Source organism: Martes martes (genome assembly GCF_963455335.1).
Source record: "Martes martes genome assembly, chromosome: 17".
NCBI lineage: Eukaryota > Metazoa > Chordata > Mammalia > Carnivora > Mustelidae > Martes > Martes martes.
Genome location: NC_137905.1, coordinates 43,908,957 through 43,925,673, shown reverse-complemented (window position 1 = coordinate 43,925,673; position 16,717 = coordinate 43,908,957). Strand labels below are relative to the sequence as shown.

At 38.0% G+C, this 16,717-nt stretch overlaps 1 protein-coding gene across 1 annotated transcript in view; it reads right to left on the bottom strand.

The window, feature by feature from the left end:
- The window catches only part of ZNF569 (zinc finger protein 569), a 49,072-nt gene extending 32,728 nt beyond the window's left edge, over positions 1-16,344 (bottom strand). The window contains exons 1-3 of the mRNA XM_080828053.1: positions 16,194-16,344; positions 14,769-14,922; positions 5,763-5,813 (exon numbers count right to left, since the gene is read on the bottom strand). Of these exons, the coding sequence (XP_080684179.1) occupies positions 5,763-5,777 (15 nt within the window). The 5' untranslated portion in view covers positions 5,778-5,813; positions 14,769-14,922; positions 16,194-16,344. The remainder of the gene's footprint in view (positions 1-5,762; positions 5,814-14,768; positions 14,923-16,193) is intronic.
- Positions 16,345-16,717: the final 373 nt, after the last annotated feature.

Here is a 16,717-nt window from a genome sequence, read left to right as displayed (position 1 = left end):
GGGGGCAGGTGGGTAGGAAGAGGGTGGTTGGGTTATGGACATTGGGGAGGGTATGTGCTATGGTGAGTGCTGGGAAGTGTGTAAGCCTGATTACGCACAGACATGTACCCCTGGGGCAAATAATACATTATATGTTATTAAAAAAATAATTTAGGGGCACCTGGGTGGCTCAGTGGGTAAAGCCTCTGCCTTTGGCTCAGGTCATGATCTCACAGTCCTGGGATCAAGCCCCGCATCGGGCTCTCTGCTCGACAGGGAGCCTGCTTCCCCCTCTCTCTGACTGCTTCTCCCTCTCTCTGACTGCTTCTCTGCCTACTTGTGATCTTTGCCTACTTGTGATCTTTGTCTGTCAAATAAATAAAATCTTTAAAAATAATAGTAATTTTAAAATGTTAAAAAAAACAAAACTAGCTTTTTTCATTCTATTAAACAGAACTCATAAAGGATGTCAACATATTTTTTTTAAAAGATTTTATTTATTTATTTGACAGAGAGAGATCACGAGTAGGCAGATAGGCAGGCAGAGAGGGAGAGGAGAAAGCAGGCTCCCCGCCAAGCAGAGAGCCCGATGTGGGACTCGATCCCAGGACCCCGAGATCATGACCCGAGCCGAAGGCAGTGGCTTAACCCACTGAGCCACCCAGGTGCCCAGGATGTCAACATATTTTTAATGAACTGTATTTTTAACGCACATCTCAGTGTAGTACAGTAATTCTGTGACCTTTATACATATGAAATCACTGATTAACGTTAATAGACAAAAAATATGGATGCTGTGAGGAGGTAAATGAGAGTCTGACAATGTTCAAATTCTCCAAAGAACTTATAATCACAAAATTGACCTTACTAGAATCACACTGGCATTAGGCAAAATTCATCTTCATAGTTTTGGACATCTCTGTCCAAAGAGCATTCATTGAGCACTTGTGGTAGGCACTACAGGAACTGCTAAATAAAACAGGTTTGCAAAGGCACTTATATCTTGGTTCCACTCTACCTTCTAATGCCAGAAGTCAACCTACCAAAATCTGCTTTCAAGAAAGTTCTGATGTCTGTCAAACATACCTTATTATAAACTACTATATTAACTCTCCAGGAAAATACCCAAGTGAGTATACACCCACCAAGGTTAGTTTTGTAATTAACCAAATTAACAGAAAAATGGAGAAAACTTTGATCAAGATCATATATACACAAAAAGTATTTGACAAAACTTAACACCAATTTATGACCAACACTCTTAGCAGAATACAAGCACTCTTAGGAATACAGGGAAATTTCTTTGAACCGGAAGAGTATTTACAAAAATACCTACACCAAATTATCATACTTACTCATAATTACTGAATATATATTCCTAAGACAGAATGGGACAAAGATCACTCACCACATCTATTCAACATTATACTACATTTAATGATCAAAATTAGGCAAGAAAAAAAGGGGGCATGAGAATTTAAAATGAAGAAAACTGTTCACTTGCAGATAATATATTTTTGAATGTAATTTGATGTCAAAATTTCAGCAGTTTTAATTGTGGAAATAGACTAATTCTAAAATTGATAAGGAAATATAAGTAGCTACAAGTAGCTAAGGCAATGCTGAAGAAGAAAAAGATGAAGGATTTATTTGCATTATCGAATAAAGATTTTTAGAACATATATATGGTAATTAAGATATAGCGGGATTGACATAGGAAATCAAAACAATGGAAAAGGACATAAAGTCAGAAATACATATACTAACATGAATAGGTCTGAAAACAATGTGGAATGAAAAAAAAAGATGAGTTGCAGAACTGTAAGTCTTATCAGGTTCCCAGTTATTTAAAAATCTAAAACATAGAACAACTTTAAGTAGTGTTTATATATACAAAATCATGTGGTAAAAATATAAAACTGAACTCTATGGATATAGATAACATTCATAAAAGTGACTGCCTGTGGGACAAAGTATCTGTAATATTCTGATTACTTTGTTGAAAAAAAATCCTGAGGCAAAAATGACAAAAGATTAAAATCTGCTAATCTGGGGAGCTGCGTATGTGGCTGCTTATTCTACTTCTCCCTCCCTCTTCTTAGATTTTAAAATAATAAAGAAAGAGAGAAGAAAAAAAGAGAAAAAAGCAGCTCTTCATTAGTTCTATTATTTTGTGTTTTTCTAACTCACTGACTTAAACTTTATTCTTACCAATTACTTTTTAAATTTTCTCATTTTGTTTCTAATTACTAGAATGGTATATTTTGTTCATTTCATTTCATTCTGATATGTTTATTAACATTTTTTTCAGCCTGTAGCTTTACTTCTGCGCATTGTTTTATTTTTTTAAAGATTTAAAAAAATTTTTTTATTTATTTGACAGAGAGAGATCGCAAGTAGGCAGAGAGGCCCGCAGAGAGGGAGGGAAAAGCAGGCTCCCTGCTGAGCAGAGAGCTGGATGCAGGGCTCAATTCCAGGACCCTGAGATCATGACCTATGCCGAAGGCAGAGGCTTAACCTATTGAGCCATCCCGGTGCCCCTGTGCATTGTTTTATTTTTAAAAATGTTTTGCAACATAAATTTTTAAGTCCCTGTTGGTCTGGGTTGTTTATGCTAGTTAAAAAATTTCCATGTGAATGTTTTTCTTTTTGAATCTTTTATTATTAACTTCATATTTAATTGCATTGTGGAACTACTGAAATGTACAGTTTCTACTTTTGAAATTTACTGAATTTTATTCATGCCTAATACATGGTCAGTTTTTAAGTTATTTCATAACCAAATAAGGGATAATAACTGTTTCGAGGCTATAAGCTACCTTAATCTATTAGCTCTATCAAATTATTATTGGCAGATACATTTTTTAATATCTAGTTCATCTAGCATGAGTTAAGACATTAATGAAAGTTTCCCTACCAATACGTATCTTCTTATTTCCAGTGTTACAGTAAATTTGCTGTTGGTTATCTGATAAGGAAGCAGTCCTAAGCCATTTATCTGTATTATCTATTGCACTCATTTTAAAGCTCTGTTCTTTTTGTTTGTTTAAAGCTTACTGTTTTGACTTTTATCATACCTGGTATTAACACACAGACTTTTCCTTTCTTTTAAAGTGAAATTTTGGACAGTCACTTCAGAAACCATTTGGCAGTATCAATAAAAGGTAACCTATGTATATGACCTATAACTCAGAAATTCTACTTTTGGTTTATATACGAAAGAATGTGTACATATGTGCAACAAAAGACAGCTATAAGAAAATTCACAGCAGCAATATTTGTAATTGTCCTCAAATAAAAACTACCTAAATGGCAATCAATAATAGAATGGATAAATAAAATTATGGCTTATTCACATAACTGAATAAAATAAAGCAATGAAATTAACCAAACTATAACTATATGCAATAATTCAACATGAATCTGACACACACAGTATTAGGCAAAAGAAGCCACAGAGTATATATATTAATGAGGTTCAAACTCAGGCAGATATAATATGTAGTGATAGAAGTTGAATAGTGGTTACCCCTGGAATAGCGGTAATGACTTCAGAAAAGTGCAGAAGAAATCTCATGGTTGTTAGGGTAATGTTCTAATTCTCGATCTATTGCTTTTGCAAGTTACACAGTGACAGTGTGTTCACTTTGAAAATTAACTGTTTTTTTTTTTTTAAAAGATTTTATTTATTTAACAGACAGAGATCACAAGTAGGCAGAGAGGCAGACAGAGAGAGAGGAGGAAACAGGCTCCCCGCTGAGCAGAGAGCCAGATGCGGGGCTTGATCCCAGGACCCTGGGATCATGACCTGAGCTGAAGGCAGAGGCCTTAACCCACTGAGCCACCCAGGTGCCCTGAAAATTAACTGTTTTAAGAAAAAACTGGATATATAGAGAAGCTGCTAGATACGGATACATAGTCAAAGAAGGTGTATCTCAGTATACGAAAGCTTTGACCTGAGGATGAAAAAGCAGTAAAGTGAGATATGTTTAATAGCTAAGAGTGCAGGATAAATCTGAAAGATAAAGATTCCAAAGGAAGTATGAAAGATGAAGTTTTGAGGAAAAGGAATTATCCTTGAAGAGGAGGTGGACATCAACCTCTTTTTTTTTTTTTAATATTTTATTTATTTGAGAGAGAGAGAGAGAGAGAGCATAAGGGGGAAGGGCTGAGGGAGAAGCAGACTCCCTACTGAGCAGGGAGCCAATGTGGGGCTTGGATGCAGGGCTTGATGAGATCAAGACATGAGCTGAAGGCACTTGTTTAACTGACTGAGCACCCAGGCGTCCCAATATCACTTACTTTAAGAGTAAAAGAACAAGGAACCATGGACTCAAGACATTAAAACCACAAATATTCACAAAAACTATGTATACAAGGCACAGAATGTTCTAGGGGCTGGAGACACATCAGTAAACCAAATAAAACATATTCTCTGTTCACATTTCAGTGGACTAAAATAACTTACCAGAAATTATTAGACTGTGGCCCAATCTACAGTAAATACCCACCGAGAAATATAATTATGTAGGGTCATTTGAGATACACATATCTCATCTATTCCTTCAGACATTCTAGTATTCTTTAAAATTATATATGACACATATAGAATAATGTGGTGAAATGCACTAACCTTTTTTTTTAAGATTTTATTTTTAAGTAATCTCTGCACCCAACGTGGGGCCCAAACTCACAACTGCAAGATCAAGTGTCACATGCTCTACTGACTGAGGCAGCCAGCCACCCCTAGGATGCACTAATCTTAAATGTACATGATACACTTTTATACATTTAAATATTTATACATTTAAATAAATACATTTAAATATAAACAACCACATTTTCAGCACTCCAGAAGATTCTCTCCTACTCCTTCCCAGTTACTATCCTCTTAGGGTAACTACTATCCTGATTTCTATCACAAGAGATTAGTTTTTCCAGCTTTCAAATTGCATATAAATGGAACCATATCTTTTGTTTCTGGCTTCTCTCACTCCAATGTTTCTGAAATTTATCTATATTGTTGTGGGTAACCAGTATCTGCCATTTTTTAAAAATTGTTGTGTGGTCTTCCTTTGCATGCAAGGGATAATTAATCCCTTTTTCTGATAATCTTCATTTGCATTCTTTCCTATGCTGGCTATTTTTAACATATATACTTTGTTTTATCCTTTATCAAAACAGACCATCAAAATAGCTGGGTTTGACAACTATAAGAGGTCACACTCTATTCATTGACCTAGGTGCCAAAGAAGAGCTTACTTCTAAGAAAAGTTCATTTTAATCCTTATTTACAATGAAAATTATGCAAAGAATTTTTGCTCTGGTTTGTTTCACCTATAATAATGAAACTGAAGGGGAACCTGGGTGGCTCAGTGGGTTAAAGCCTCTGCTTTCGGCTCAGGTCATGATCCCAGAGTCCTGGGATCGAGTCCCGCATCGGGCTCTCTGCTCAGCAGGGAGCCTGCTTCTTCCTCTCTCTGCCTGCCTCTCTGCCCACTTGTGATCTCTGTCTGTCAAATAAATAAATAAAATCTTTTAAAAAAAAAAAGTTAAAAAAAAATAATGAAACTGAAAACTGAAGCCCAACTTTAATTTCTCTGGATGAATACCTTTCTATATTACCATATTTTAACTCTTTCCTGGTCTAAATCTTCCAAATTTATTTCCTCTGAAAAAGTTTATCTATATAAGATTTTCTAATTTACTGTACAGATTATTGTAATCCTTTTAAACTACACTATAGAATATAGTAGAGAACAAATATACTACTTAAAACTTACCTGGGATTCAGTCATTTCCTCTTTCTGGTAATAGGGCGTGAAAAGGCAAAGCTGTGAAAGAGAAGAAAAGCCATTAGACCAGGCATGCTTTGTGGTTTCAGAAACCTGCACCCACACAGTGGATTAAAGGTCACCCTGTAAATGATTCTTGGATCCAGCAGAAAGGCCAAGAATATTCATACCAGAGGTGCTGACAGGTATAAGGATGACTAGAATGATCATGCATAGCTTAGGCATAAGGTGGGTCAGAATAAGAGTTCATATGTGGGAGATGTCCCATGAATTTGTCAATAGCTCTGTATCAGAAAACAAAACAAAACAGTTCACAAGGAACAGTAAGCTATATAGCTTCATGAAAGAACATAACCAAGAAAATTATTAAATTGACAAAATACCTAAGGAATTTTAATGTATTGACACATTACCAACTAAATGGGAATTTACCCAAAATGGTAATATATTTCAAAGAAGGAGTAAGAAGTTTGTGTGTCTGAGTGATGTGTATCAGAGATCTTGGTGGTGGTAAGAGAGTTAAATTCTTATTTGTCATAGTAAAAAATATAAATATAAATCTGTAAAGTGTCAAATAATAACAAGATAAACATGTGATTTGGAAAAATTGAAGAAATGTAAGAAATCACACTTAGGAGCTGAAAGTGCTCTCGGAAACAGGAATTAGGGATGGGGAAAAAAGAAACAGGACATAGTTTTTCATATTATTGCAAGTCTAGTAGCATTATTTCAGTTTTTAAAATAAAAATTCACCTATTATTTTCTCCAAAATAAAATTTAATCAAGAAAACACATACCATTGCAATCAGTACTACAGTGTATAATGAACAACACAGATGTCCTCCCCTGCTCCATGCACAGTTCCTTTCCCAGTTTTACTTTAAGGAAAATGAATCTTATTTTACTAAGTAAAAAAAATTTTTTTGGTTGTTGTTGGATTGTAATTGATTTTTGTCACTCATTTGAAGTTTTTTCTTAAAGCATCTTTTTAGAAAAGCTTTAGGACAGATGAATTATAGTGGGAAAGAACAGTGACTTGGGAGCAGAGATTTGCTTTCTAGTCTCTCTACCACTAATAAGCACTGTGACCCTGGGAACCCCACATTCTTAGAACCATTATAATCAATCCTTAAAAGAGAATAGCTGAGGGGCACCTGGGTGGCTCAGTAGTTATGCATCTGCCTTCCGCTCAGGTCATGATCCCAGAGTTCTGGGATCTAGCCCCACATTGGGCTCCCTGCCCAGCTGGAGGCCTGCTTCTCCCTCTCCCTCTCCCTCTCCCATTCCCCCTGCTTGTGTTCCCTCTCTCACTGTCTCTCTCTCTTTCAAATAAAAAAAAAAGAGAGAGAGAGAACAGCAGAATAAAATGGGTGTCTCAGTAGTTCCCCAGCAATAACAGTGCAAAATTCTGTAAAGAAAATTTGAACCTTGCTAAGGATAGAGAACCAGCATATTCCAAAAGGCTGTATGTGGCAGATAATGTTACCAACAATAGCCAATTGTCCTCATTTTATTCCTTGAAAACTAAACTTTAATTTTTTCACATGGCAATATACATTCTCCCAAGGATGAATCATGATTGATCCAGGACAGTGAAGGTAATCCTATTCTCCTTTTCCTGTTACCCGCTTTTCCAGCAACCCTTGCAGCTCGGGGTTACAATGTGACACAATACTGGATAACAGGAGTTAAGGTATTTACTAGGGGAGAAGAGATATGGAAAAATTTGTGATATTTTATTTTTCTGCATATTATCTCCTGAATATAGCAGCCCTTTGGGCCTGGAGGTGCACACCAGCACATTCTGTTGTCAGGACTGTTCCAGTTCTAGTAGTAGACATCAGTCTACTAAAAGGTGGGCATGGGTACAGATTAAAAGAGAATTATTTTAAGCTTTGCGCAGTGGCAGTATCGTAGCCAATGAGGTTTATCCGAGGCGCGATTATTGCTAATTAAAAGAGAATTATTTTATTTAAAAGCAATCGTTTATGGTGAACTGAATTCATCAACTAGCTGAAGAGTGGACACCAATCAGGACTCCCTCTACTCTCTTTCCTCTTTCCCTTCTTAACCAACGGAGCCACCCAGGTGCCCCATGATGGATTTCATCACAGAATTTCTAATAGCAGCAGAGGCGTCTAGGTGGCTCCGTTGGTTAAGCGTCTGCCTTCAGCTCAGGTCTCAATCTCAGGGTCCTGGGATTGAGCGCCACATCAGGCTCAGGTCATGATCTCAGGGTGCTGGGATCGAGCCCTGCATTGGGTTCCCATTCAGTGGGGAATCTGCTTGGGATTCTCTTTTCCTCTGCCCCCCTGCTCTGCTCTAATTAAAAAAAAAAAAAAAATTCTAATAGCAGCAGTATGTGAACTGGAAGAATGGCTCAACAAAAATTATATTTTAGTTAAGGACTTACAAATGATGTAAAGAAATGAGAGCTCTTATTTAAAAGGGTTTCTTCAGGTGCCTGGGTGGCTCAGTGGGTTAAAGCCTCTATCTTCGGCTCAGGTCATGATCCCAGGGTCCTGGGATCGAGCCCTGCATTGAACTCTCTGCTCAGCCGGGAACCTGCTTCCCTCTCTCTCTCTCTCTGCCTGCCTCTCTGCCTACTTGTGATCTCTGTCTGTCAAATAAATAAATAAATAAATCTTTAAAAAAATAAAATAAAAGGGTTTCTTCAATGTCACCTTCAACACAGTTAGGTCCTACATTTATATAACAGTACATGTAAATAAAATTTGTCTCATTCCGCCTTCCATTTTAGGTTCCACCTCCATCCTCATTGCTATCTATAAAAAAGATTGCTAGGAACATGACTGGGATTGCGTTTAATCTATAGATCAAATTAAAGATCAAATGAAAATAGGAGTCTCTCAATTCATGAATATAGTATATTTCTCCACTTATTTTTTATTTCTTTCATCATAGTTTTTTTCATTTTCGGCATACAGGGTCCACACATATTCTGTGAGATTTATTTTTAAGTACTTTATTTTGGGGCATGCTAATAAATTTTTATTTCAAATTCCAATTGTTCATTGCTGGAATATAAAAATGATTTAACTTTATATACTGATTATGTATCCTACAACCATGCTAAATTCATATAAGAGGTCTAGGAGATTTTTCGTAGGTTCTCTGAGGTTTTCTATCTAAATAGTTGGGTTGTCCCCAACAGAAACAGCTGTATTTCTTCCTTTCTGATTTGCGTGTCTTTGTCTTTCTCTTGCTTTATTGCACTAGTTAGGACTTCCAATATAACGGTGAATGACGGTGGTCTGAGGACATCTTCACTTTGTTGCCAATCTTAGAGGTAAAGCATTATCTCAATGCTAAGTATAATGTAAGCTCTAGTATTCGGGTTTTTTTTTTTTTTTGACCTTTAATAAAGAACATTCCCTTCTGCTCTTAAATTGCTGAGTATTATTTTTTTCATGAATAAATGCTGAATTTTGTCAAGTGCTTCTTTTGCATCTATCAAAATGATCATATAACTCTTTACTCTCTTCTGGTGAATTACAGTAACTAATTTTCAAATAATGAACTTAAAATTTATCTTGAGGTGCCTGGGTATCTCAGTTAGTTGAGTGGCCAACTCTTGATTTTGGCTCAGGTCATGATCTCAGGTTTCTGGAATTGAGCCCTGCATTGGGCTCCCCATTCAGTGGGGAGTCTGCTTGAGAATTCTTTCTCCCTCTCCCTTTGCCCCCCAACCCCAATTATGCTCTCTCTCAAATAAATCTTTAAAAAAATTATTTTGTATTCCCAAAATGAACAACCCATTTAGACATATTATCCTTTTTATATTGCTAGATTCAATTTTTCATTTTGATGTTGAAGATTTTTGTTTTTAGTCCATGAGAAATACTAGTCTGCAGTTTTTTTTCTTGTAATGTCTCTGTCTGGTTTTGGTACCAGGGTAAGGGTGGTCTCATAACATGAGTTGGCAAGTGTTCGGCTCACAAGTGTTCTTCTACTTACTGGGAAAGTTTATATACGATTGTTATGATTTCTTCCTTAGATGTTTACTATTTCACTTGTGAAATTATCTGGGTGTGTAGTTTCCTTTTTAGAAAGTCTTTTTGTTTATTAAGGTATAATTGAAGGGTGCCTGGGTGGCTCAGTCAGTTAAGCATCTGTCTGCCTTTGGCTCAGGTCATGATCCCAAGGGTTGTGGGATCGAGCCCTGCATCAGGCTCCCTTAGGGAGCAGGGAGAAGCCCTGCTTCTCCCTCTCCTGCTCCCCGCTTGTGCTCACTCTCTCTGTCAAATAAATAAATAAAATCTTAAAAAAAAAAAAAAAGGTCTAGTTGACATACGGCCTTATATAGGTTTCACGTGTACAATATTATGATTCAATATTTGAGTACATTGTGAAAGGATCACCAAAATAAGTCTAGTTAACATCTATCACCTTACATAGTTACAAGAATTTTTTTATTGTGTGAAAACTTTAAAGATGTACTATCTTACGTGCACCCGAATGTTTATAGCAGCAATGTCCACAATAGCCAAACTATGGAAAGAACCTAGATGTCCATCAACAGATGAATGGATAAAGATGTGGTATATATATATACAATGGAATACTATGCAGCCATCAAAAGAAATGAAATCATGCCATTTGCAACGACATGGATGGAACTAGAGGGTATTATGCTTAGCGAAATACGTCAATCGAAGAAAGACAACTATCATATGATCTCTTTGATATGAGGAAGTGGAGATGCAATGGGGGGGGGGTTGGGGGGAGGTAGGAAAAGAAAAAATGAAAGAAGATGGGATCGGGAGGGAGACAAACCATAAAAGACTCAATCTCAAAAAACAGACTGAGGGTTGCTGGGGGGAGGGGGGACGGGAGAGGGTGGTGGGGATGTGGACATTGGGGAGGGCATGGGCTATGATGAGTGCTGTGAAAGGTGTAAACCTGGTGATTCACAGACCTATACCCCTGGGGATAAAAATACATTATATGTTTATTAAAATAAATAAATAAATTTTAAAAAAAAAGATGTACTATCTTAGCAACTTTCACATATGCAATACAGTATTGTTAACTATAGTCACCATGCTATACATTACATCCCTAGGGCTTAAGTTTAAACCCTAAGTTTGTACCTTTTGACTACCTTCACCTATTTCTCTCATCCTCTACCCAACCCCCTGCCTCTAGCAACCATCAGTCTGTTCTCTTTATCAATAAGCTTGGTATTTTAGGGTGACATTTGTTTTTTTATTTTTTTAGATTACACATAAAAGAGAAATTACATAGTACTTCTCTTTCTCTGACTTATTTCACTTAGCATAATGCCCTCGAGGTCCATCCATGTTGTCACAAATGGCAAGATTTCATCCTTTCTTATGACTGAATAATATCCCATTGTATGTATGTATGTATGTATGTGCACGTGCATGCACACACACACGTTTTCTTTACATATTCATCTATCAATGGGACACTTAGGTTGTATCCATATCTTGGCTATTGTAAATAATGCTGCAACAAACATGGGGGTACATGAATCTTTCTAAATTAGTGTTTTTGTTTTCTTCAGATAAATACTATGAAGTACGACTGCTGGATCATTTATATTTTTAATTTATTGAGGAACCGCCATACTATTTTCCATAGTGGCTCTATCAATTTACATTCCAATCAACAATGCATAAGTGTGTTTCTTTTTCTCCCCATCCTTGCCAACACTTGTTTTTTCTTGTCTTTTCAATAATAGCCATTCTAACAGATGTGAGGTGACACCTCATTGTGGCTTTGATTTGCACTTCCAGATCACTAATTGCTGAATATCACTTTATCTTTTTATGTATCTGTTGGCCATATGTATGTCTTTTTTGAAAAAATGCCTATTCGGCTCTCCTGCCCATTTAAAAAATTGGATTGTTTGGGGTTTTTTGCTATTGAGTTTTATGAGTTCTTTATATATTTATAAACTCCTTTATCAGGTATGTGATTTGTAAATATTTTCTCTCATTTAGTAGACTGCGTTTTCATTTTCTTGGTCTCCTTTGCTGTGCATAAGCTTTTAGTTTTATGTAGTCCCACTTGTTTGTTTTTAATTTCCTTGCTTTTGCTTTTGGTATCATGGGTTTTTTTTCTTTTAAGATTTTATTTATTTATTTGATAGACAGAGATCACAAGTAGGCAGAGAGGCAGGCAGAGAGAGAAGGGAAAGCGGGTTCCCTCGTGAGCAGAGAGCCCAATGCAGAGCTCGACCCCAATACCCTGGGATCATGACCTGAGCCGAAGGCCGAGGCTTTAACCCATCGAGCCAGCCAGGAACCCCGGTATCATGGGTTTTTAAACACAAATTCAATTTCCTTAATAAATATACGATTCAGATTATTTCTTATTGAGTAAATATTGGTAGTGTGTACCCTTCAAAAAAAAAAGTACCCATTTATGTAACACACTTATTAAAAAGACTTTCTTTTTTCCATTGAATATTCTTTCCTGCTTTGTTGTAGATTAGCTGACCATAAAGAAATGCTTGATTCCATGCTCAGGGCAGGAAATGTTCAAAATGATCTTGGGGGGCGCCTGGGTGGCTCAGTGGGTTAAAGCCACTGCCTTCGGCTCAGGTCATGATTCCAGCGTCCTGGGATCGAGCCCCGCATCAGGCTCTCTGCTCAGCAGGGAGCCTGCTTCCTCCCTTCTCTCTCTGCCAGCCTCTCTGCCTACTTGTGATCTGTGTGTCAAATAAATAAATAAAATCTTTAAAAAAAAATGATCTTGGAATAACCCTTCATACCAGAACGTAGAACATTATCAAAGACTTCTGGAGATGTGTTGGAAAGACTTAGAGGCCATCTCAAAGAGGTAACCAAAGATGGGAAAATTGGAGCTTCACAAAGGAAATAACCACAATGGCTTGAATCATTCCAAATGTTAAAATCGATGCGTATGTAATAATCATAATCATTCACTGGGAAATGCTTAGAAACCAATTCAATAGCCTGAAAACCTATAAAGGGAAAGAATCTATTCTACTTTTCCTGTAAAAACTTTCCTCAAGGTAACCAAAGAGTTGATGACAGAAATTTTTTCTTTAAAAAAAATATTCCAGCCAGTAAATGAAGAAGGGATATAGATAGAAATCATTTTGTAACCCCTACTGAAATGTAGCTGATAATCTCTCATGTTTTCTTAAACTGGTATGTTGGTAAAAAGGAAGATAGTTCTATTTTGAAAACAGTGGACAACTAAAGGGCAAATATCCTCCAATCTCTCCACCTTACAACCAACCCAACAGTTCTCCAACCCCATCAGAACTTCCATTCCTCTGTTCTACCAATGTTCCACTGTCCCTCACCTTCCTATCCTGACTTTTCTACCTACCTGGCCTAAAATTCAGTCAATCAATATAATTAATTCCTGCCAACTTAGACACTCTTTCCTCTCACATTATTCCTAATTAGTTCATGAAACCAACACTCTGGTTAAATCCAACTCCATCTACCCCTCCATTTCCCTCCCTTTTCCATTTACAGAAAAACTTGAAGGGTTGTCTATACTTCGTAGCTCCATTTTTAAAAAATTAATTAATTAATTTTAAAGATTTTATTTATTTATTTAACAGACAGAGATCACAAGTAGGCGGGGGGGGGGCAGGAAGCAGGCTCCCTGCTGAGCACAGAGCCCCATGCGGGGCTCGATCCTAGGGTCCTGGGATCGTGACCTGAGCCGAAGGCAGAGGCTTTAACCCACTGAGCCACCCAGGTGCCCCATGTAGCTCCAATTTTCTTCTCCATTTCTCTCTTTAGCCCCATACTCCACCGAAACTGCTCTTCAGGATCACCAATGACTTTCATGTTGCTAATGTCAACATTCTTTTCTCAGTCCTCATTTTACTTTGGCCTATCAGCAGCACTGACACAGTTTTTAACACACATTTTTCCTTTCATTTCCAGGAAATCAAACTCACCTACATTCCCTCCAACCATTCCAACTAGCTCCTGTCAATCCTCTTTGCTGGTTCCTCATTTCCCAGACTTTGTTGGACTGACCCCTCTACCTTTTTCTATCTATCTTACCTTTTAACTGATCTCATTCAGTAAATTCACTTTAAATATCTATATATTGATAATACCCAAATTTATGTCTTCAGCCTAGATCTTAGATCCTTTTGAACTTCAGACTTATATATCATACTGCCAACTTAATACCTCTACTTGGATGTCCAGTGGACATCCCATGCTTCATATACTAAATTCCAAACTGAAATCTCACTATCTCCCTATGCCCCAAGTCAGTTTTTCCTACTGTCTTTCCTTTCTCAGTTAATGATAACTGCATTCTTCAAGTTGCTCAGATTAAAAAATGTTTTGTTATCTTGTCACACTTACATTCCACATCAGTTCCATCAGCAAACTGTATCAGCTCTATCTTTAAATTATATCTAATACATGACTTCTCGCCATTTTTACTACTCTGGTCCAGATCATCATCTTTTCCCTAGATTATTGTACTTATTGTATTGTATTCCTAATTGGTCTTTCTGCTTCTGCCCTTGACCCCCCCACCCCAGCCTTCCTCCTATAGTTCTCTTATCAGAGCAGCCAAAGTGATCCACCTATATCATAAGCAGGTAAGATCACTCCCATGATCTAAATTCTCCAACAACTTCCAAAATCATAATATGGCCCATAAGATTAAACCTGATCTGCCCCCTTCCCTCCACTTACCTTCTCTCATTTCTCACTAGTCTTCATTTCATTTGCTCTTTTTCAGCCACACCAACCTCTTTGCTGTAACAGGCATGTTCCCACCTCAAGACTTTTTAAACTGTTGTCCACGCTGCCTAGATTATATGCATAAATAGCCCCTTTACTTCCCTCAAATCTTTATTATTACCTTTTCGGGATGCCTTCCCTGGCTACCCCATCTAAAACTCTAATTCCCTTCTCAAATGCTGTATGTTTTTCTGTTTTACTTTTTCTCCTAATATTTTTCACTGCTGAATATATGTTATATTTAACTCACCTCATTTATTATCTGGACCACAACAATGTAAGTACCATGACAGCAGAGAGTTTCTCTTTTGTTCAGTGCTATACCTGAAGCATCTAGCACTGTTCCTATCACACAAATAGCAGTCAATAAATGGTGTTGATGAATAAATGAATATCTGAAGAATCTAGAAAATAAATTTGAAAACAGAATACTGCTTTAGAAGAATATTTTGGGAAATACATAATTCACACACACAAAAAAAAGATTTTTAAAATGCTTAACCAGTAGTAACCAAACAACTGCAAATTAAGAAAATTTTACATCTATGAAGTTAGCAAAAATTACTAATAGCAGATAATCATTGTTATCAGGGTGTATGAATATAGGCAATCTTATACTATGCCAATAATAGTGTAAATTATTTGAACCTTACAGGAGAATAATTGGATAGACTTAGGGAATCTTTAATAAACACATACATATTGCCCAATCAGTTACACTTCTAGGAACCTGTCCCCCCCACACACACAAATCAGAAAAGCGCATTATAACATATGACAACTAATTGCTGATAAACACGTTGTTCATAATGGCAAGAAACTGGATAAAACAAATTACCCATCAATAGAGGTAAATGTATTAAAATGTATGGCATGAAAAACTTTAAAACGATGACATAAATTTAAATGGAAAGATACGGTGTATTGTTAAATGACAAAGGTAGGTTACAGAACTGTATGTATAGTGTAATAACAATTTCCAAGCTATTTTGCACATATATGTTAATAAATGAATGGGTGTGTATGTATTCACAGAGGGGGTAAAGATGGTAAGTAAATTTTGATAGTTGCTGGCAGAATTCTGAATTTTTTTTATTTTCTTTGAGCTTTTTTATATTTTGCGATTGGGGCGGGCAGTCGGGGGCAAGGGGCAAGAAGTTAGTATGTACATAAAACGTGGCTAATACACAAAAATAAAATTTAAGATAAATAAATACTAAAAGTGTTGGGTCTATTGGTAGCCATCATAAAAACCTATTTCCAATTACCATAAACCAAAGAAATGAAGCCCTGGTACAAAAAGCCGCACAAATCTACACACAGCCGTGCTCTACCTTTCCTCCACGGAGCTTCTCAAGCACTCACGATCCCACATCACGCACGTTCGCATCCACGTTCATAATGAAACATAGAAGGAAAAGCACGTCCCCCAAATGCGCTCACACACGGTCTCACGGCCACACTCAGTCGCAAACAAACGTCTGGCAAACAGTCACATCACGCTACACTCCCAGTCCTTCACGGGCCCCTCCCACGGCCTCAGGGAACCAGCCGCACCCGCAACAGCCCCGCCGGCATCCTCCTCCAGTACCACAGGCACCGGGTCCGCAGGCCCCTACTCCCAACCAGCACAAAGGGTCCCGGACTCAGAGCTCGCGGCCTCCCGGAGACTCACCAGCGAACCCGCGGAGACAGGCACAGTTCCACACCTCAATGCCGGCCAAGTGGCACCGCCGGTGCGGACCGAGTCTGAGGCGCCTCTAAGGTCAGCGCCGGCTGTGCCTGAGGGCAGCACGAGCCTCGGTCCGTTAGACGCCGGCCAACACTTCCCAGAGGCCCCCGCGGCTCACGGGGGGGGGCGGGTCGGCTTTCCTGCCGACGAGAAGCGGCAATAATCTACCGCTGCGTTTAAGGGCGTCCAGATCTGCCGAGGAGGTTCAGCTTTTTGCTGCAGCTGCTTCGCTTGAGCCGGGCACTCCACTCGGAGCCCGGGAGTGGAACTTGGTGCTGAGAAGAATCTGAAAGGGTTCACAACTTTAGGATACGAACTACATTTCCCAGAGGTCTTCACGGCCAAGTCAATTTTCTGCGAAAAGTCTCTTGCTCCTTATGGTTGGCTGGGTCTCCTGTTCCCCGGGTTATGGTGCGTGATCCGTGAAGGAAGCGCCGCTCCGTCGGTGTAGTTCCGTCTGGTCCAGG